The 22,100-nt window shown below is 30.4% G+C and overlaps 2 protein-coding genes across 2 annotated transcripts; both read right to left on the reverse strand.

The window, feature by feature from the left end:
* LOC130798273 (protein IMPAIRED IN BABA-INDUCED STERILITY 1-like) lies at positions 1-7,085 on the reverse strand. Its single transcript, XM_057661197.1, has 9 exons — positions 6,211-7,085; positions 4,795-5,079; positions 3,811-4,128; positions 3,306-3,533; positions 3,081-3,178; positions 2,562-2,652; positions 1,944-2,483; positions 1,553-1,676; positions 1-642 (listed from the first exon to the last, which is right to left on the reverse strand). Exons 1-9 carry the CDS (start codon positions 6,559-6,561, stop codon positions 623-625), a joined length of 2,055 nt encoding a protein of 684 aa, XP_057517180.1. The 5' UTR covers positions 6,562-7,085; the 3' UTR covers positions 1-622.
* A 10,411-nt stretch (positions 7,086-17,496) lies between these two features.
* Positions 17,497-19,934, reverse strand: LOC130798242 (NAC domain-containing protein 79). The gene is made up of 3 exons (XM_057661154.1): positions 19,781-19,934; positions 18,754-19,028; positions 17,497-18,160 (listed from the first exon to the last, which is right to left on the reverse strand). The coding sequence occupies exons 1-3, from the start codon at positions 19,932-19,934 to the stop codon at positions 17,537-17,539; spliced, it is 1,053 nt and encodes a 350-aa protein (XP_057517137.1). The 3' UTR covers positions 17,497-17,536.
* Between the last annotated feature and the right edge of the window lie 2,166 nt (positions 19,935-22,100).

A 22,100-nucleotide genomic window follows, 5' to 3' on the forward strand; every position in this document is an offset into this window, starting at 1 on the left:
TCATGATTAATCTGTCGGTGAAATTATTATAGAAAAATCATGAAAATTTTAGATAATTCCAGAGGGTGTAGTGGAGTAGCATGATTGCATATGAAAGCAACCAATAGGACTTGTGTTTGTATTACTCTTCCTACCATCGTTACTAAAAGGGCAATTATCAATCTTTTCTTCCTCCCTTTACCTTTTCTTTTGTTTTCACCTTTCTCCTTTTCCTTTTGTAGGGGCAAAGCCCAACACTTTTGACCCATTTACAGCTATTTATTTATCTTTTTGTTTTACCAAAATTTAGAGGGAAAATAAAATCATTATAGATTTTTTTTCTTTTTCAAAATTGGACAAAAAATATGGCAAGAGTTTACTAACATCATAGAGTCATTTTTATTTACATCATAGTTCATCCATATGTACATCGTCCGAAAAACAGTCATCTGTATTCTGTATTTTGGTATCAGCATTGTGATTTGGGACTCAAAATCTTCAATGGGGTTTACTGCAACAATCTACAGCAGCAGACTTGAGTGGTGGAATCGGGGAGTCGGTTTCTCACAGTTTTAACATTGGTAGGTATGTTAGCTCAACACTTAGAAAATTGAATAATTTGGCATCATAAAGTTTCTTCTACTCATTTGCCTTGTTTTTTCCCTGCAGTACAGAATCAAGCAACAAGTATGAATCTCACTGAAATTAATCAAATCAGATCAGTGTAACATAATTCACCAGAAAATCAATTTTTGATTTCGTGATGCACGCTCAAAATGGTTCAAAAACAGTCCAAAACTAACAATAATTTGTTTGTATGATTCAGGATTTGGGAGGAGAATAATATATCATGTGACATTGAATCAGATAAGATGGCGTATCCAGGAAAAAAACGATTGATATCAATTTAAGTAAAACGCACCTAGCCACCTATTGAGTTTTGAGTTCTAGTCACATATGTAAAAGGCAATACACTGATCAATTCATCTAAAGCATATTTACATATAATATTTGATTTTATTTTGGATTTAAGTGATGTCAACTGATCTCGGTGATATCACGCTGGATCCGCCACTGATCAGATGACAAGCTTCAAGGGAAATTCATGATAGAGACTTGGTTAGTGATGCTTTAGGGCATCATTGTATGATATGGATGTTGGAAGAATGGTTACGAACTAATTATTACTCATCTGCAAATCTTTTTCCAAATGATGAATTATTAGTTCTAGCTATGAAAAATCAAAGGTTCATTTAATGTTCACATTCATACTATAACTAGATAACAAGAATCATTATGGCATTGACATTATAAAGATTTTTGCAATTGTAGAACCCATTTAGTCAATCAATTGCTGAAGTGATTGTATTTATTCCCAGGGACTTTCCAAATGTCAGCAAACATTAATCATCATGTTTACTAGAAAATCATGTACGTGGGCCTACGAGTTCATCATCCTTCAACTAGCCGAAAAAGGCAAAGGCAAAAGCAAAAGGGATAAGAACAGTAGCTTTTAAAGGGGGTTGTTGAGAATTGGGGAGTTTCGGGCTTGATTGAAGAAAATGTTTGTTACCTCTTTGAAACCACGATCTTCGAACTGCCTGGCGAATGTGACGTTCATGTTTCTCTAGAAGTTCATCAAGTCGGTTTGATTGACATAACAAAGGTCCTGAAAATTCAACCAAGCCCTCTCTATCCTGAAAACCAAAGCCAAGACACCAGTGAGTTGCCGATGTTTTAAATTTCGAACTAAGACCTCGACATAAAACCATGAATAAGATAAGCCAACCATTAAAGAAAAAAAATCTCGACAAAAATGAGCTTGCTTCCATTCATTTAGGCATTAACTTTGCGTATTACATAACTGTAAATCATTGTAATGCACAAAGTGAAAAGATTTGATCTAATTATCCTTTAATTATGTTGTATAAAATACATGATTAGCACTAATTATATGAACTAACCATGTGGTTTCTCCTTGTTCCCATCTCCTTTTGATAAAGTGCTAAGGATAATTCCTGTGAATGGTATTCATCCGAGGCATCAAAAGAGTCGGGCCGCTCAAACTGGCTCCATTGTCTTCTTACTGTATGCTTAAGAGCTTCATAGTAATCATGCCCTCTAGAAAAAGCACGGGTTCCCAGAGATTTATCGCCATTTTCGTGCTTCTTTACCTCAGAATCACTTCTTTCATTTGATGTTAAATAGGTTTCTAGACCATTGAAACTAAGCTTCGAACTGGACCGTCGGTGTGATCTAACAAATACATCATCCCTTCGGTTTTTAGCCCATGCAAAGCCGCTTGAGGCTGAAACTTGCAAGGGACCTGAATATGGTACGTCTCCTTGAGAAGCATTCTTCGAATGGGAAATTTCTTCTCGTCGATCAATTGATGGTTTCGGTGGTTCCCTCCCTTTTATGTCTTCTTCTGGATGGAAGAGTGCTAAACTTCCGTTGATTTTGACTCTCTGTGTTTCTTGAGGTTGGGGTGGCAACGGCAGCTCCTGCAAGGGAAAGTAAAGCAGTTAGGAACAAGTTTATTCTTGTGCCTAATACTGAGACGGCAAGATATTAAGACAAACCTCAGCTGGGGCAGGTTTGCGTATGCCGTTTGGTTTCTTACTTGTCTTTCTTCCTGTTTCAAGCCCACGAACTCTTCCATTGACTTTTTTCCTGTAAAACAAATGGCAAAACCGTCATGCAAAGTCTAACAAGAAAACAAAGCTTCACCACCTCACAGGAGAAGTTAACTGAACTCCTCCTCCTCCTCCTCCTCCTCATCATCATTATCCCAATGAGTCCTGCTCAGAGGCAGGGTCTGGGGAGGGTGGGAAAGAAGGCAAACCAATACCGTCATCACAAAGAGGTCGTAATCGAAGATAAGTTAACTGAGCTAAAACTATCATATCCTAAAACCAACGTCGCAATTAGCATATCTTAAATCCGACATCACAAATATCATATCGTAAAGCCAATATTACATTGCCAAATTAGCACAAAAGGTTTGTGTAAACAATTGCTGACATTATTTTAGTAGAAACAGCTTCCGAAATATTGGTCTTGCTCCAAATCAAAACATCAAAAAGAAAAAGAAATATTACCTTCTTGTGTCTTCACGACCTTTGGCATCGATTTCTTTGTTAGGAGGATATTTTGGCAAAGTTGATGGGTCACACGCATAAGGTTTAGAGCTGAAATACTGAAAATTGATCAAAAGAATTCCGAGTTTAGAAGGGATACGAGATGCCATATACCTAAGACAATGCTTCAAGAAACAAAATGCAAGATTACGGGAAAACAGATTTAAACTAAATTAAGTACGGTACCTCAAAACATAGAGCAGACGTGGCACTTCCACGCTTGTACGGCTCCACAGAAAGTAAAGTTTCAATAAGGTCCACTGCAGTTGCGGGCATATCTTTACAAGTTAACAAAAGAGAACTCTCATAGCGCTGCTGCGGCTTAAAAAGAGTGGCATGCGGAAGTTTTGATTTCTTCCAATACTCGTCAGGTGGAGACCCACAAAGTTTAAAGATTTTATGGAGTTGTTCAACCTGTTCATCAAGTAAAAACAAATTTCTCAAGCTTGGAGTAAAAACAAGCAAATCACAAAGCTCAATGCAATTTGATTTAAGTAATTGGTTCATCACACTGTCACATGATTCACTAATCTCCTTGCGGATCGCGAATTAAAGAAGGCGAATTATGGTTGATTTTGGGCTATTTTAGGGTCATTTTGAGCGAATCGCGAATCCAAATAATAATTAATTGGCGAATCATGTTACATTCATCACATAATGGAAAACTATCACTTTCACAAAAAGTAATCACCTCGGTTCTCCCTTGAAGAATAGGCTTTCCCAGGAGAACTTCAGCAAATACACAACCGACACTCCAGAGGTCAACAGAAGGTCCATAATCTGTAGCCCCGAGAAGGAGTTCGGGAGGTCGGTACCACAAAGTTACAACACGGCTGGTTAATGGCTGTCTGCGTGACGTACTGCAGAAGTTGGCCAAACCAAAATCAGCCACCTTCAAAATTCCTTCATTATTTACCAGAAGATTTGATCCTTTAATATCCCGATGCATTATACCTCGTTGATGGCAATGCTCAATCCCGGATAATAGTTGCTTCATATAGCATTTAACCTGCATATTCCATTAAAATTAAACAAACTAGCTTGAAAAGAACAGTAAGCACAGAAAGGAAACAAAAAAGGGCAGCATTTTACTCCAATATTGTGATAACAACACATATGCCAAATTAAAGCTTCATTCTTTCCACCTAAATTTATGAACTAAAATTTTTTTTAAGAACTTCATTAGTGGATTACAAATTTGGGGTGCCGCATTGTAACTTATCTACATTCATTGAAACCTGATAATATTTAGACATATCGGACGCTTGGAACATGTGACATCAGTACTCGAGTCCAAGTAACATAGATGGAAACTTAGAGAAGGTTTGAATTGCCAAAAATAAAGTTCGGAAACGGAATCAAGAAATTCAATCTATTACCGTTTGTTTGTTTTCTAACATCAATAACCAATTCAATTACAAGGAAAACGATATATTTCATTTGTTACCTAACCCCTCGCCTTCATCTCTACTCTCAAGTATTACAATTTCCATTTCTCAAGTATTTCTAAACTATATCAACTATCCTTATCGTTAATATTATTTATCAAGTGTTTCCATTTGATTCCATTTCACCATTCATACAAAAAGACCCCTTAGTTACAATAGAATTGTGTATGAACTAAATAGAGCCTTAAAAAGTACAAGCAACAAATGAGAAATAAAGCTGAACAAACCTGTGCCTCAGTAAAGTTAATATCAGGACAAGAAACAAGTCCGGCAAGATCATGTTCCATATACTCAAAGACAAGGTATATGCTGCAAGATAATTTGGAAGTGACTATTCCTTCCAGCTTAATAACGTTAGGATGATCAAGCCTGCGGAGGATCAAAATTTCTCGGGCCATAAACCTAACACTCTCCGGCTCAAAATTGTCGAACCGCACCTTCTTCAAAGCAACTATCTTCCCGGTTTCAAGGTCACGTGCCCGAAAAACGCTACTATATGTTCCTTGGCCAATCTAAGGAAAAGGAAATGGAAAACAAGCACCAATAAGACTATAAAACTATACATACTCATGTTCTGCATATATTACAAGAGTGCTATGTAAAATCTATGTTACTCGGATTCTTTATTTTGCTTCACGTACCCATGTCCGATCCTTGATGCTCCAACATTGGTATGACACTTAGAAACTTCATTTTAGGCGTAAATTGAATATTTAGACGTATCCGACACTTTATTTATTCTAAAGTCCAAAACTCTTGCTCAAACATAAAAACTTGATAGGAAAATGAGGAAATGATTAAGATTTAGCCTATGTCAAAACTAGTTTCATGTATACTACTATACTTCATACAACTGTATGTTAGAGAAACAATCATCATCATCATCAATTCATCATCATACCCGGTATATCTAACTCATAAGAGCTATGACCGAGATATGGGAGGTTGTATGTGGATGACGACAAACCATACCCTTATCAAAAGAGAAAGGAGGTTGCGGCCAATAAAACCCTCAAAATAGGAAACACTAACAGTAAAATCTCAGTAAAAACTAGCCACATGATTTCCAACAACAAAATCAGTTAGATTTGAAATTAATACTTCAGATCACAGAAAAGTAGGAAACAAGAAACAAGCACAATCACATTCTAAAACAACCAATACCAGAATTTGGCCCCAGGTAAAACTTAGTACCAGAACAAGCATCCAAATTCATCTTCAACCACCCAATAAAAGACAGAAAATACATGAAATAGACAAATTACATAAACAAAGTAAACCATACCCAAATCAGTGATTTTAGTTTTTGCATATTCTTTTATTAGATAAAACATACTATCATACTACAGAACAAATATTCATCTCACTGTCACAGAATTTTTAAACAGAATAATAGAAAAATACAAACTTTAATTCCTACTTTCTTTTCTTGGCAGAAAACCTAATCAATTTTCCACAATCAAAGAATTAGATACTCATTCCACATCTCAAGATTTTGAAAATTCAATTTTTTTTTGAAAAATTATAAAACTTTATAGGAAGAAACAAAATCCACACCACAAATCACAAAATTTTAAAAAGAAAATCAAAATTCACTAATACAATAAACCCAAAATATATTTTCATAATTTAGGCAAACCCACCTTTTCTAATTTCTCAAAAGAATCAACTTTGAGGGGCAACCAACCATGAATGGCTTCACTAGCAACAGCACTTAACCAAGCAGGCCAACCAGCAGCCACTTGTTCACCTTCAACATACTTCTGCAAATTCCCTAACCTGAAACTCACTGACTCACTCCCACACGTTGAGCTGACTCGTCCTAACTCACCATCACCACCACCACCGGAGTTAAACTTTTTCTTACTATCTAACTCAGTGGGTCCCACTCTACTACGGCCAGAACCACCCACAACCACATTGTCCCTAAAAACACCAGAATAATCCAACGCCGGCGTCACTGGAACTCCTCCTTTAGAACTCACACAACCCATTATTCAAAAAATTCAAATAAAAAAATATTTGATCCCCAATTTTCAAAAAAATTAAAATCTATAAAATGAAATCAAAAAATAAGAAAAACCCAAGATATTCTTAGGATCATTGAAGAAAACCCAGATTGTGAAAATGAGATTAAAAAAAAAAAAAAAGGGGTTTAGGTGAAATTAGTAAAGGGAATGTGGAAATGAGGAAGAGTGAGAGAATTATATATGGAGAATCAATGATAGTGATTTTGGTGATGTGGCTTTGTTGGTTAACTTTACAGTAGTAGCATAATTACTAATTAGTATAGGAGAAATTAAAATTAGAGTATTTATTTTATTTAACAATGGAGAAAAGTTTAGATTTTTGTATACGCTTAAAAATGGGTAATGCGGGGATTGCGGAAGGCGGAAGCCGGAAGCCGGAAGGCGAAAGAGTACAGTTAGGGGAATTGAATCAGGAATTTTATGCACAGATCAATTGAATTTAAAATTAAGCGACCGAAATACTTTTTTTTTTTTTTTCTTTGCTTTCTCATTTCTGTTTACTTTTGTAAACTTAATGACTACCGACTTTGACTCTTTGCTCTAATTTTTCATTTAATGAAGTCTAGTTTTTTGTTTTTCTTAATGAGGAATTGAGGATAGATTGATTGAAGTGTGAACACGACAAGAATTAAGAATTCAATGTATGATTTTACTTCAAAAAAGTATTAGTATATACTCTAATTAAAATAGTAAAAATTTTCTAGAATAATCTAATTTTTTTTATATTTTTCAATAATAATCTCAATTTTTGATTAACCATAAATACTCTCAATTATAAGCGGTGCTTACTAAAAATGCATCAAGATAACCTCTTACCTATACAATAAGTCATTTTGAATAAAAAAAATAAAAAAGTAAATGTAAAATTAAATCATAAAAAAATAGAAAAATTTTAAAAATTAAAAAGATGAATAGAGTAAGTTTATTTTTTGATTTTAACTTTTAATTTTTAATATTTGGAAAAATTGTCCAGAATAATCTCATCTATTGCCAATCTGCTGTGAATAATCCCTATTGATTATTTCTAAATAATTCAACCTTTGTATATTATTTGCTGACAGCACCCCTTTCTATATTTTTACCGTCTACTGTAGGTCTGTAGCCGTTACACTCACTTCTTCTTCGCCCTTATGCTTTTTCGTTGGTCTTACCCTACTCCTCTTTAGTGATAGATAATTATAATAGCCGGTTGAAATGTAGAAATGGGTGTTGTCGGCAAATAATATACAAAGGTTGGATTATTTAAAAATAATCAAGAGTAGGGATTATTCACAATACTTTTGATTTTTTAATTTATTTTCTTTTTTTAGTGTGGCAATTAACCAGCAAATCCAATCACCATTTGGACAACAATATTCTTAGGTAAGTGACCCTAAAATTCGAATTATTCATGGTTAATTAAAAGTTGAAATTATTGTAGAAAAAACAAAAAAAAAAAATTAGATTATTCTAGGTAAATTTTCCGTTAAAATAAGGTTTGATTCTCTTTAAGTTTTAAGAGCTCGTTTGTTACACCTTTCTAATTAAAACAAGGTTCGAATTGTTTAAGTTTCGAGGGCTCGTTTGTTACACTTAACTTATTTAATTATGATAGCACCAGATTCTTAGGTAGGGTGTGTAACACCCTGACCCGTCAGACCATCGATAAATACCCATGAAGATTATAGACTAGCCTCACAGACCAATAAAAGTTTTTTCAGTGCACGTTAACCTTATTCTTGTACACCCGGGAAAACTTTTTAAGAGGTCACCTATCTTAAAAGCTCAATTTGAGATATCACAGCTTGCATATCGGATCTTAATCAAAGTATTCGGGTGTGCATTTTGTCATATATGTACATTAATTTGGGTCTGAGTAGATTACAAATCATTTCATTTTTGATCAAACATTTGATACAATTTTAGTTGGTATATATCATGTCATTTATGAAATTGGATCTAAATTTTTTAGTTAAGCTGGGTTTTATTTTTTGTTACTTGTTTATGTTTTAGGTTGGATGACTCGAGAATTGAGTCTTGTCGTATGAATTTGTTATTATTGGCTAAGAATATTATTGATTCGAATTTTGATTATCTTTATATTTTATACACATTTAATTAGTAAGTTAACTTGGCTATACTTAAATGTTTATGTCATTTTCCAGTTGAGTCGGGTCATACTCGCCATTTTCCAGTTGAGTCAGGTCGTACTCGAATAAGTATGCCCTTCTGCTATAGTTACTTGGCTTGACATTTTAATGGTTTTAAAATTCATTTATATATTAATATTAATATTGCATATAAAATAATAAGGAATGCAACAAAATTTTGACTATAACCAATGGTAGCAAGAAAAATGTCTTCACATGGTAGTAATAAGGTTATGTTTTTGTCTACTTTATAACAATTTCTGTTAAAAATAGCATATTTTGTTAGTATTTTGTTGATTTATGACTTGTTAAATTAAGTGCCTTTAAAATTTTCTTAGTGATTATTTTAATTTTGTAATTGTTGAAACTTTTGTAATTAAGGTTTTAAAATTATTGTTTGTGTTAGCGATTTTATTTTCCTTACATAAACCTCCAACTAAATACCGAACCACATTGATTATAAGTTGCAAGTTGTTTTAGAATTTTCACATTGGCAAAAGAAATTGTACAAATTTAGTCTAACAATTGTTTAAACACACTTAACATGAAACAACTTGTAGAAGACGCTGTCCCTCTTTCTCTTTAGAATAAACAAGGTAAAGTTTTTTTAAATTTTTTGAAAAGTGAAGATAAATTCACAAATTTAAAACTCATATATCTAAAAGGAGGACTCAATTTATATCAAATAAATGCACTACTTTAATTTTATAAATAGGCGAAAATATTAATTTTATCTCAGTTAAATTATAAGATTATTTTCTCTAAATAAGATTTTGGGTTAAAGTCTCGCATAATTTTCTCATTCTCTTAGTCTACCATATAACCAAAATAAAAAAAATTCTATGTAGCTAAATTATTACCATACCGTCAACGGTTGGTAAATAAATACTCCTTTCGTTTCTCAATGAAGTTCCGACAAGATATGTTCACGTGAATTAAGAAAAATATAATTTTTAGATAGTGGATATATTATTTTTATTGAATGATAAATTTGACGGAAAAAAAAGTAAGGACCATCAACATTAAAAAAATATTAAAAGAAAGTTAGTGGAAAAAATATAGTCCCTATAGGAATATAAAATGTTAAAATAAAAAAAATATTTTTATAAAATTAGTAAAAACATATAGAGACCATAAGAAATATAAAAATATAAAAATAAAGTTTGTGGAAAATGTATGAGAACCATAAGGGGTGTTGGAAAATAAAAAATTTTCAACTTTAGAGTTCTCTAAAACTTAATTCCCAAAATAGTGTTCTTTTTTTAAGTAAGGAGTTTTTATTAAGCTAAAATATTTGATTTGGAAATCCTATCCTAACAATTAACTTAATAAATTGTAGTCATGTTGTTATTTATCTTATATTTATTGTCTTATATTTTTGGATCTCTATGAATAAGAATGTTATTGAGTGACTTATATAGTCACAAATCTGCCAAATCGACTCTACGGTAAACGGTTGATGTTACTATGCTATTTCAATAAGAATATCAAAACATGCTATGTTGATGTATATTTTGTTAGTCAATCTGTCAATAAGAATATAACTATGTTATGTTGATGTTTACTCTGTTAGTCAAGTTATCAATTGACTTTGTTAAGCAATTCATCAATTGTCAGAAAAACGGACTACACTTTATTATCCATTGCTAATGCACTTGCATTTTATTGTGATTAACAATAAACGAAGAAGATGGTAGCATTTACATCAAATTGCTAGTACACTTTATCAAAGCTTATTATTCACATCAAATTGCTACTTCATTTTTTTTAATCAAAGTTTGCATTTTTTTAAAACAAAAGATTACAAGGATAATACTATCTTCATTTAGAGATAGCCTTGCACATTGCATATTTATAAGCTGTTATATTTTTTTAAAGAATGTTTGTTGAATTTGGTAATGGTAAATGTGGATTTTTGCTTGATTTGACAGGTCTTTTTGACTTTAGTCATGGTAACATCACACAAGTTCTATGGAAGCCTCAACCAATTTGCAAACCAAGGACAGTAGTTTCGACAAACATCTTTATTGATTTTGATTTTTGGATTTGATTGAGATTTTTGGTTGTATGTAGAAGTAATTTTTTTGTACATTTTGTACATTCGGCTCTTTCTGTAAGACTTGTGGAATTTTTTTGAATTTGTTTAACGCATATATTTGCTTGACAAAATAGCATTATCTAGAATTACCAAACCAAAAACAAGTAGCTTAGTAAAACTATTTAACTATATTAACACCATTTTGGGAATTAAGTTTTAGGTAACACTAAAGTTGGAATTTTTTTATTTTTCAATTCCAATTAGACAAATCACTCTCATAAATATTATTAAAATGAGAATAAACAAGGTAATTTATATCCAAATTTTTTGACATAAATAATTTTTTTTTTATGAAACTAACAAATACTACACCATAAAACGGCTAAGTAAAACTTATTGAAGGAATTAGGAATGTATGAAATATATTTGATGGTCCAATAAAGTGCAAAGGGTACAATATCATTAGGACATACTTCATATAATTAGTTTAGACCTATAAATAAGGGATAGAGTAAATAATTATTTTGCTCTCTCATATTCAGCTTATTAGTCTCATTTAGTTTTTTATATTTGTCAACTTAATTAATTTCTTTCTCAGTTTTCTTCTCTTCCAAATGAAAACCTAATATTTTTTTTCTCAAATAAATTTCCGCATAAAATTGAAAATTGAAGATGTTTCTGTTCTTATTTACTAATTAATTTATTGCTCTTTTATTTTTGTTTTATATACTGCTTGTTCAAACTAAATGCTCATAATTACAATTGTTAAACTTTTAAACTTATGATGGGTATAATTCTTAAATATTCTGCTTTGGGCTTTAGTTAGAAGTATAATTCATAAATAAATTATTAATGAAGTAATCCTGATTAAGGAAAAAAAGAGAAAGCCCAAATGGGGAATTAAAGCATTAATAGTAGGCTGTAGGCATGTACCAGTTTTTACGTTTTATGAGTTCAGAGATGTCAGATTGACAAAGTGCTCATGTGTGCAAACTGGAAATACAACCAAAAAAGTAGGCAAAGAACCCAAAGCAAAGTCAAAGTCTAAGAAAAAAATATTCCCCATTACCATTTTCTGAGTGTTTATTTATTTATTTATTTATTATTATTATTATTATTATTATTATTATTGTTATTTTAATTTACTCTAATAGAGATAAAGTTTGGCCTAATTTATACTAACTGTATGGATCAAACTTTGCTACTAGTAATTACTCCTATTTTTTATTGTGATAGTGGGTTGTTTTGTTGGGTAAACTTTTTAGTAACAGTAACTTTCAATTGTATTCGGTTTTACATTTTAAAAAATTACTTCTATTCATACTTAATAGAAGTTTTACTAGTAAACTACTCTAGTTAAATATAAATACTTGATGGTAGATAAAATTAATTATTTATATAGATCGTGAGTAGACTAGTGTAATGAGCCGAATGTTTATTTTAGGATTCGGATCTAACCTTTAAATATGTGGGCTTTTGATTGTCCAGTTTTAATAGGCCTTTTATTTACAAAAATAAAACAACCTAAAAGCGGGCTCTATACAGGCCTTACACGAGTCTTTATTATTACTATTTTTGCTTGAATTTTGATACTTTACTAAATATTTATAATCGCCAATGGTCTAACTATAATTGACAAAATAAGTGATTAAGTTATAAGGCATTTTATGTTTATTTTCAATAGAAATTCATAACAACTAATTATAAACGAGCCAGACCGGAGTAGAACTATTAGTCTTGACCCATTTGAGCCGCGATCCAACTCTATTTTTTTTGAGTCCAAACCCACCCTTATTGCATAGGTTTAGCAATGAAAATCAACAATATGTCGTAAAATTGAAAGAAAAATTCTCAACTAATAAACTAGTTCAGACTAATTTGAAATTATTTTCATTATAGAATCAATCTAAATCTTTCTTATATAAAAGATGTTAGAAATTATATATGTACATATATACACTAGAAATAGTAGCTTTGAGCTCATGTACCAACAAATGAACTAATTAAGTTATATAGTGTCTAGTGGCATAATGAAAAAAGATACAAAATATTTCAGTATCGCTTCTCAAGATTGAATGACAATATCACTCTTTTTGAATCTAACATTATACATCACCAACTCGACTACCATGTTGAAATATTTTGTTTGTGCCTTTTCAATATGTCACATTGACTTTATACAAATTAAATAAGTGGGTTGATTGTATTTGTACATAGGCCAAAACTACTAATAAACATAACATCTTCATATATAAACCCTTACACTTATCTATGAATTAAAATTAGTTCGTATACTAGTAAGCAGAGATATTTATAGACTTGTACATGGTATCCAATCACCTATAGTCCTATAAATTATAGGCTATCAAATATGAGTTTACAATATTTTATATAATCTTTCTATTACTTTAATTAGTTGGTTTATTTAAAATATAAAATAAATAGATTTAATAAATTAGGGAATTAGGGATTTTGAGAATTATTGATTTATTGTCTGATTGAAGAGTTTTCCCTTTTATCCTTATAAGATTTTGACTTTTATCACTTACACAAATTTTAATTCTTTTTTCTCTTATCTGTAGAGATTTTCTAACATATTCCTAATAAAAAATTATTTTGTTTCAATTTGGGTTGTGGGTTGAACCTTGGACTCTTGGTGTAAGATATCAGCAATGAAAGTGGAAGAGAGATCCTGATGATATTGGTGGACGTTAGATCGCACCACCATCTAGCTGGCTCAAGTGGGATGTAAATGCTTCAATGATGTTAAGTGGTTGGGCTCATGTTAAATTGTAATATTAGCTAGTGTGATGTGTTTGTCAACAACTAAAAAATAATTTTTAAATTATTTTATTGAGAAAAATATGATTTATGATAATTTAATGTCAATCAAGCAATTTTTAGGAAAATAAATGATTCTATTATTAATACTCCATTTTCTTATTTATTGGTTTGACCCAATAAACTCATAAGAAAATGAATCTAATTTTATAATATCATTCATGCACCTTGTGTACTCAAGATTTAAAAAAAGTTAATTAACATAAGAGGAAAAGATAATAATAAAAAGAAAAAAATGATTTTGAATAAGTCATTAGTATAAATTAAATTTTTTGCTTTCAAAAAGGTAAAGAAAATGTTATTATTTTAAAAAAGAAAAATCACTAATAAAGAACTTTTGTTGTCGTTCTTCTTTCACACTAAGACTATGGTCTATGGATATATTTTGCAGTTTTCACTTCATCGAAATGTCTGTGGGTCCCATCAAATGGCATATTAACATGGTTGCACTAACCCCATTATGGACTCATAAAAAAGGTTGCATCTCTATGTTTAGCCATTTGATCTCTCTAATCAAATATTTTGTCAAGACACACTCTGTTTTATTTAGTTTGATATATAAGTCAATACGCTTAGTTTTAGTATTTTTAATTTGATATAATTAAAAATTATGAAAAGTATATATTAATAATCTTTATATTGAGACGGATTAATCAAAAATATCTCTTTACTATGATTTAATTTATAAATTGTGAATAAGATATAAATTAATAGTAATTGATAAATAATGTAAAAAAGGGACGCATTGACCGAGACATGGGGATATCTATTACTCTCTGTTTCTTTAAAGTTGTTCTCATAAAGAAGGTTCACGGGAATTAAAAAAATAGAATCTTTTAAATGATGGATATATTATATTATTGAATATAAATTTAATGGAAGAAAAGTGGGAACCATAAACATTAAAAATATTAAAATAAAGTTAATGGAAAAAATATAAGGGATACAACTATTTATAAAAATAATTTAATAAAGTTAGTAGAAAACATATGAGGACCATAAGCAATATAAAAATGATGGTAAAAAGAAGTGAGTGAGAAATATGTAGGGACCATACGCATCATTAGAATATTAAAATGACAATCAATAAAGTTAATTATGTCTAAAATTTGTGATAATAGAAAGATATTTTATAAAAACAACAAATAAAATGATTCAAACTAATAAATAAGAGAAACTTAAAAAGAATGGAGGGAGTAATAGATATTTCCATGGTGTTATGACAAATTCTTTATTAAGACCGTCTCCGCGTGAGACGGCTTAATATGGGCTGACCCAATTTCAAATGTTTTAAATTTTAATGAAAAAACTGTTTTTATTTAGTTAACTGCTATGTAAGTTTAACTTTAGGCTGCTTGTATAGGCGTGTCTCAGACTTGTTGTGGTGTTATTTATCCAAATGATAATTACTCATGTTACTTAAACCTCTTCAAAAGATTATGGTGATATAAGAAGTCTTGTTTTGCCACAAAGGAAACATAAAACAGTAATGCACCATTATTTTACTCCATTAGTGGACAAGCTATACACTATTGGTAGGAGTAGTTGTAGTCATTGACATGTAGGGATACTTTGGTTGTTATATATTGATATTTGGGACCATTTCTTCATCAATACAACCTTTCATTTAATTTGTTTTGACTTGAGGATCACTTTGGATATTTCCATTAACATTTCTTCAATTCTTGTTCATAACATTTAAACTTTGGTGAAGTTTATCTTTCACCCATTTAAATTCTTGAATTTAATGCTTTTAATTTGTTTAGATTGTTAAGACTCTATGATCTTGAATTTAGAAGCTTCTTTTATGAATGAGACAAGGCTAGCCCTAACACTATGTTTGAATAGCAAAATAGGAGAGAAAACAAATAAAGAGAAGGAAGGAAAAGAAAAGGGATGGGTAGGAAGAGAGTGCACCTTGTTTTTCCCTCGCCAAACTCCTTGATCATGAATTTCAGAAGGGAAGGGATGAGAAAGCGAAGGAATATGAGTGTTTTTCCTCTAAATTATCTTTCAACTTTTGGAGATATTGTACTCTTAACAAAATTTGTCCTTATTTTTCCTCGAAACTCCTACCCCTCCAAATCTCTTCCTTTTTTTTTTGTTATCCAAATAAGAGATTCTCTCTTTCTTCGGCCATCGTTCTAAATTCCTCCATTTCCTTTTTTTCATTTCTCTTTATCCAAACATAGTGTAAAAATATGCCTAACAACTCTCGACATCAATCCATAGTCCATCTTGGCTAATGTGTTGATGCTTACTTGATTTCATGATCACTATGACTAATGGTTGAATGGCCTAAACTCCCGGAGACTATTACCTACGAACCTCAATCATTAGTTTAAGCTTTTGGTTAAATTGGTTTTTTAACATGATATCAGAAGCCAACGTGATAAAACACTCATGAATTTGAATCTCAGCCACCCCTCTAATTCAAGTGGGATATTTCGCACCAAGTTGCCGGCATGAGGAGGGCATGTGCTATAGACCCACTTTTAACCTAAATAGTTCTTATATGATCAGAGGATGTGTTAAAGTATATAATACATCCTAAAACCTCTAGTTGATTTGGTTTCTTGAAATGATTTAACATATCATTTCGTCAAATATAATTATCCTCAATTATTGTAGAGAATTGATACAACTTTCTTTCTTGGATTATGCCATGTTTAAATAAGTAGCATCATGATTCACCACCATTTGATTACTTCGGAATTTAAACAAGGCAGTAATTAATAAGAAAGGTTCCTCATTTCTCCTCATGAGTAGTAGCATAAAAGTATGAATTATGATCTCAGCTTCTTCATAATAATTATAATATAATACCATAAGAGATCATTTTTGTAGAATATCATAAACTCTTTTCATTGAATTGTCATTTTTACAAGATTATGACGCATTTATATAAGATCACTTTTCTTGCTCAAGCTAAGAATTGATGATGCTCTAGAGTGGCAACGGGGGGATCAAACATGGGAGCTCCAAATTATATAATAACATATTTTGAGTTTCAACCATTTATTTAAATTTTTAATACGATAGTCACTTCAATGGTATCAGTTGTAGCCAATGTGAAAAAATCACAGGTTCATATCTTATCTACGTAGTACTCCATCTGTTTTCATTAGTTTAGCCTATCACTTTTTGCGCAGATGTCAATGTAAATTTAAAAGTCAAATAGTTTGATTGTGAGTTTTTAAAAATTCTTAAAAGTTAATATTTAAAAAATATATATTAAATCGAATCTATCAAGATCCCATATGAATATGTTTTTTAATATAAATTGATAAGAAATCATTGTCAAAGTTTGACACTATTTGAGAATAACATATGAAAATGAAGGAAGTATATTCAATTATTTATTTCAGTAGTGAAGTCAGAACTTTAGCTGGAAATGGGCTAAAAACTGAATTATAGTTGTTGGAGTCGCCAAAATTCATAAAAGTTCTTATAGCTATAATCAAAAATAATTATTTTCAAATTTAAGAGGGGGAGACCCCCTATGTTGAGATTGTTTGTCATACATAGATGATACACACATTTTATAAATTATTAGAGTCCTTTCTTCAACCGTCATATGATTTTAGAATAATATTTTTTCGACTTATCATAATTATTCAATAGAAGCCATGACACTCCTTAACATAACAAAAAAATATCATTTTAGGGCGAACAATTATGCACTGAAAATTGATATTATTATTTTCCTCTTGCATGGAAAGAAAAACCCTAAAAACAAGCTAAAAGGATTGGATAAAAGTACACATTAAGAGCTAGGAGTATAATTATATAATTACACTTGAACAATCTAAATTTTCTAGATAACAATATTTAGTAAACTTATTTCTGTTAATTGTCCATTAAACTCAACTATAAAAGGGAGCTAGGAGGGATACATGCATACAAGTATACAACTACAAGTCTCAAATTGTTAGTTTTTCTCATATATCCAAGAGTCCAAGTTGAATGGTTGCTCCTGGAGTTGTTGGTTTACTTCATTTGCTTGCGGTGCTATAGACGATTCAAACACCCCATCAACAGTCGATGCTGATTGAAAATACGAACATGGAGTACTACTTCCTAAAGGCGGCAACCCTTGTTGGTTGCTGCTCAGGAAAGAGTAGTCCATCATCGTTGCATCTCTTGGTTGATTATAAGTACTATTACTAGTACTATTTCTAAATTGTAGCGCCTTAAGTAATAAGGAATTTACGGTACTACTTAAATTGGGACTTAGCAAGGTTGACGACCATGATAATGAAGGAAAATTAGGCATTTGATCTCGTGCCCAATTTAGGTTTAAGTTTGTGAGATCACTCAAATTGAGATTATTATAATTACAATTAGGGTAAGTTTGTAGGGATGGGTAGCTAAAATTAGAAATTGGTGAGCTTGAAAAAGTGTTCAAATTTGGTAGTTCAATGTCACCAAAATCATTATTGTTTATGTTGGTATTATCATCTGGTGAATCTGGTGAGACATGAGATGATGAAGTTGGTTGTGGCCTTTTTGGTGCAACACTCTTTTGGAAAACCCTACATACCACCCATTCCTCCTATAAAGACAAACAAGAAGTTATATTAGCTATTGGATGAGTATACATAAAAAGTGTCTTTATTTAAGAAAATCTAACAAAAAAAGTGTATAGTTAATGTATGTAAATGATAATGGCAGGGTCATATTAAAATGATAAAGTAGGTAAAAATCGTAAAATTAGGTTAAAGGGATATACATATCTCGATAATGAGATACTTTATATGTTATATAAATGAATACACATGTTTTTCTAGTTCCAACTTTTTAAGATATTTATGAAAATGCTACTAGCAATACGTATTCCTAAAAAGTGAACTAAAAATGTCATTAAAATATGTATCATGAAAGCTGAATATGTATCCTATTTTCAGTTTTTACCAACTTAAGCAAGTTTGATAACTGTTACTTATTTATTTGTAAATTTACCAACTTAAGCAAGTTTGATAACTGTTATTTATTTATTTGTGTTTTTATCAACTTAAGCAAGTTTGGTAACTGTTACTTATTTATTTGTGTTAGTATATGATTAAACAATATGAACTTTTTCATAGTTAAAAAATAAAATAAAATAAAATAAAATAGGAATTAATGGAAACTTTAAAATGTAGGTACCTTGGTGGGTTTGAAAGAAAGGTTATTATGAAGGCGATATTCATGCATAACCCAATTAGTTTTCTCACCCTTGGGAGCTCTTCCACGGTAAAACACAAGAGTCTTCTTCATGCCAATCAGCAAAGACGATGAACCACCTCGAAAGATTTCTTTGTCCTTCCCGGTTGTTTTCCAATAACCTGCTTCTGTTGCTCTGTTTGTTCTTAACCCTGTTGGATATTTACGATCTCTTAAGCTGAAAAAATACCATTCTTTTTCCCCCATTGAAGCTTTTGCTGCACGTTCGTACGTAAAGTCATCATAACTTTTTACATATTTGATGACTTAATTCAAACATGTGAGTTTTTATCACGTTGGTTTTTTATATCATGTCACACCCATATACACTATAATAGTTTTTTCATTATCCACTCAAAATACTAAAATGTGATAGGTTTTATAGTATCATATCAATCATGTACAAATTTATCATAACTATTTTTCATTGACTAAAAAAGACGCGGTTATTATTGATTAACTCAACATACATCTACATATTAGAGTATATAACACATCTTAGGGTCTGAATCATCAGATTAAGCTTTTGGTTGAGGCCCTAGGATACTCTGATACCATGTTAATAAACCAATTCAATTAAAAGTTTAAGCTGATGGTTAAGACCCTAAAATGTGTTATGTACTCTAATAGTACATTCTAAGATATTGTTTTATTTTTTTAAATATATATTTGGTTTAAAGGAGAATCGAGGAGAAATTTTATCAATGAGATGGTCAATTCAATACCAATCTCAAGCATTGATTTTCCTATTATGAAATTTGAGTCATTGATTTTTCTGAGTAAGAAAAATTAAATAATTGAATACAAAAAAATTATTTAAGGCATAAATTAAAAACTAAATTAAAATCTTTGATAAAAATACATTTTGTTAAATTCATTATAATAGGTGATTTTAAAATTCAACCACTATTCAAAATTTTACCAAAATGGAGACACTTAAATTAGGGTTAATAAATGTAGAAAAATATACCTGGAAGGTCCCAAGGTTCACACTTGTTAAGATCAACATCAGCAATAGCCTTAGAATTAAAACTGAAATCAGAGATTTTATTTGATAGATAATATGTAATTAACTCTTCATCACTTGGATGAAACCTAAACCCAGGAGGAAGATTTTCCTCCATTGATTTATTTTCTATACTTCCTGCCAACCCTTAATTATATATAATGTAACATATATTATATGTATAAATATATATATTTATACTGCAATTTCGGATGTAAATTAATCAAGGAAATAAAATTAAAAAATGGAAGGGAAAAATGAAGGTAATAAAGAGAATACCCCTTAAATAAAGCTATGAAATTAAGGAGCAGCAAGTTTGGATATTAATGTGATTTATTCTCTATATAATTAATAAAATGGAGTGATCTTGTAATATGGTCTTCTGGAAGATGAAGCAGATAATTCTTGTCTACTTTATTTACTTGTACTATTCTTCTGTAAACTGATCAGCTAACATTTTGACAAATTAAAGATAATGCTTACATTAGTTTCCCTAATTTTGCTTATTATATACTTTCTTGGTATTTTTTTGCTCAGGTCTACTCTTCAGCCTTTGTACTTCCACTGATTTTACTGCCCAATCTATTCGGCTCATTGAGTTGATTTCGAATCAAGTGTTACAAATCAGTTTGACTATTGATCACATTGTTTGTACGGAGATTTAACCTCTTCTAAATTGTTTTCCTTTACAAAGTATATAAATTTCTCCGCCTCTTCTAAATATTTAATATTGTGAAGTTTACATGCTTGAGTTTTGAGCTTATTTACATTGACAACTATGTATAGAAAATAAAAACGAAAGAAAATTATGACTAATAAGAAAATATGAAGCTCTACACAATCCAATACCAAAACTTTCTTTACCATTAAGTATTACTGAACTTTACAAGTCTTATTTTTCTGTCTGTTTCTCTCAATTTATGTCACTTTTTATTTTAGTCCGTCTGAATATTTTTACTCCTTTCCATCCAACTTTCTTTCTTATAATTTTATACACAAACTTATTTTGTCACGATTATAATCACTTATTTTTATCATTCACTTGCTTTTGTTGACCAACTCATTTCCTTTTTCCGCCCAAATTAATACAACCCCTATATTTTGAGATAGACGGAAGAATATTATGTGGATTGTCCACATTTTAGTTTAGATAGAATTGGACTGTCCTGTTTATTTTTAGGTTTAAAAATAAAAGATAAAAATGACCCTTAAAAACTTTAGGCATAATGAATCTTTTGTTTTTTACTGTTCATATTTGAACTATTTTATATAAAAAGCACTAATTACTCATATTACTTAATTGCATGTTTGAAAACAATAATTTCATTTAAAAATTTAAAATTGGCTTAAATTTATTATTTACAAATTAAAAATTTTCAATGTGATTTATGTAAATTCCTCTCTGCTTCGTTTGACACCTTCCTCGAGTAGTTAAAGTTAAGTCGTAAAAGATAGTGAAGTAAATACTAGATGGAAGTTCAACTGTTCAAGTAATCTCACGTGTTGGATGGCAAGTAGCTGATGACTAATTTGTTTTAAGCAATAACCAATCTCAAACAATTTTTATGCAATCAACTAGATAGATCGGATACCCTTACAATATAAAGTTAAGATAAAAATTTACCATCAATTTAAGGGTTATATATATAATATATTTCGAACTCTAATGACTCGTTAATTGATTTGTTGGTATTAAAAAGTAGTTAATCAGAATGATTTATAATGTATTTCATTAATTGTACTATGTTTTATTTATTTTTTCATAATAAATCATTACCACTTAATACCTTTTGAAATGATCATGCATTAAAATTAATTTTGTGAAGAAAAAGAAATTAATTAATATTATTGAAAGAAAACAAGCATATATATAACATAACCAATAAAATTAGAAAAAAAATTTCATAAAAATTAAACTAACTTTTTATTAACATTCCCACTATTATATAGATTATGTCAATAATACACTTCAATTAATCTATTTAATGCTTTACATAAAATTATTTAAATTCATGTTTGTTTTACATGACTTTGGCTTATGTTATTGTTAATTACTTGTTATTTTGTCTTTTATCTTGTATTGCTTTAACATGATTGATCTTGCCTATGGCGTATTCTCAACCTTTATTTTTATTTGTAAGTTTTTCTTAAGTTGAGGGGTCGCACTGACTGCAACCTTCTTAATAAGGTTATGGTTGTCAACTTGCTACTCTCCTCAAAGCGGAAATATATTAAATAGATGATGATAATATTATTTAATTTTCACATTAAATACGATCCTAAG

Source organism: Amaranthus tricolor, chromosome 13, assembly GCF_026212465.1.
Source record: "Amaranthus tricolor cultivar Red isolate AtriRed21 chromosome 13, ASM2621246v1, whole genome shotgun sequence".
Taxonomy (NCBI): Eukaryota; Viridiplantae; Streptophyta; class Magnoliopsida; order Caryophyllales; family Amaranthaceae; genus Amaranthus; species Amaranthus tricolor.

Bases quoted from the DNA above. Each gene is read 5' to 3' on its own strand.
- LOC130798273 (XM_057661197.1), bottom strand. From the start codon at position 6,561: ATGGGTTGTGTGAGTTCTAAAGGAGGAGTTCCAGTGACGCCGGCGTTG. The intron at 5,080-6,210 runs GTGGGTTTGCCT...CCTTTTCCTTAG, and splicing joins CTTTTGAGAAATTAGAAAAG to ATTGGCCAAGGAACATATAG. The intron at 3,534-3,810 runs GTGATTACTTTT...CTTGATGAACAG, and splicing joins TTCTTCAAGGGAGAACCGAG to GTTGAACAACTCCATAAAAT.
- LOC130798242 (XM_057661154.1), bottom strand. From the start codon at position 19,934: ATGGAGGAAAATCTTCCTCCTGGGTTTAGGTTTCATCCAAGTGATGAA. The intron at 19,029-19,780 runs GTATATTTTTCT...ACGAACGTGCAG, and splicing joins TGAACCTTGGGACCTTCCAG to CAAAAGCTTCAATGGGGGAA. The intron at 18,161-18,753 runs GTACCTACATTT...TTGTCTTTATAG, and splicing joins TTTCTTTCAAACCCACCAAG to GAGGAATGGGTGGTATGTAG.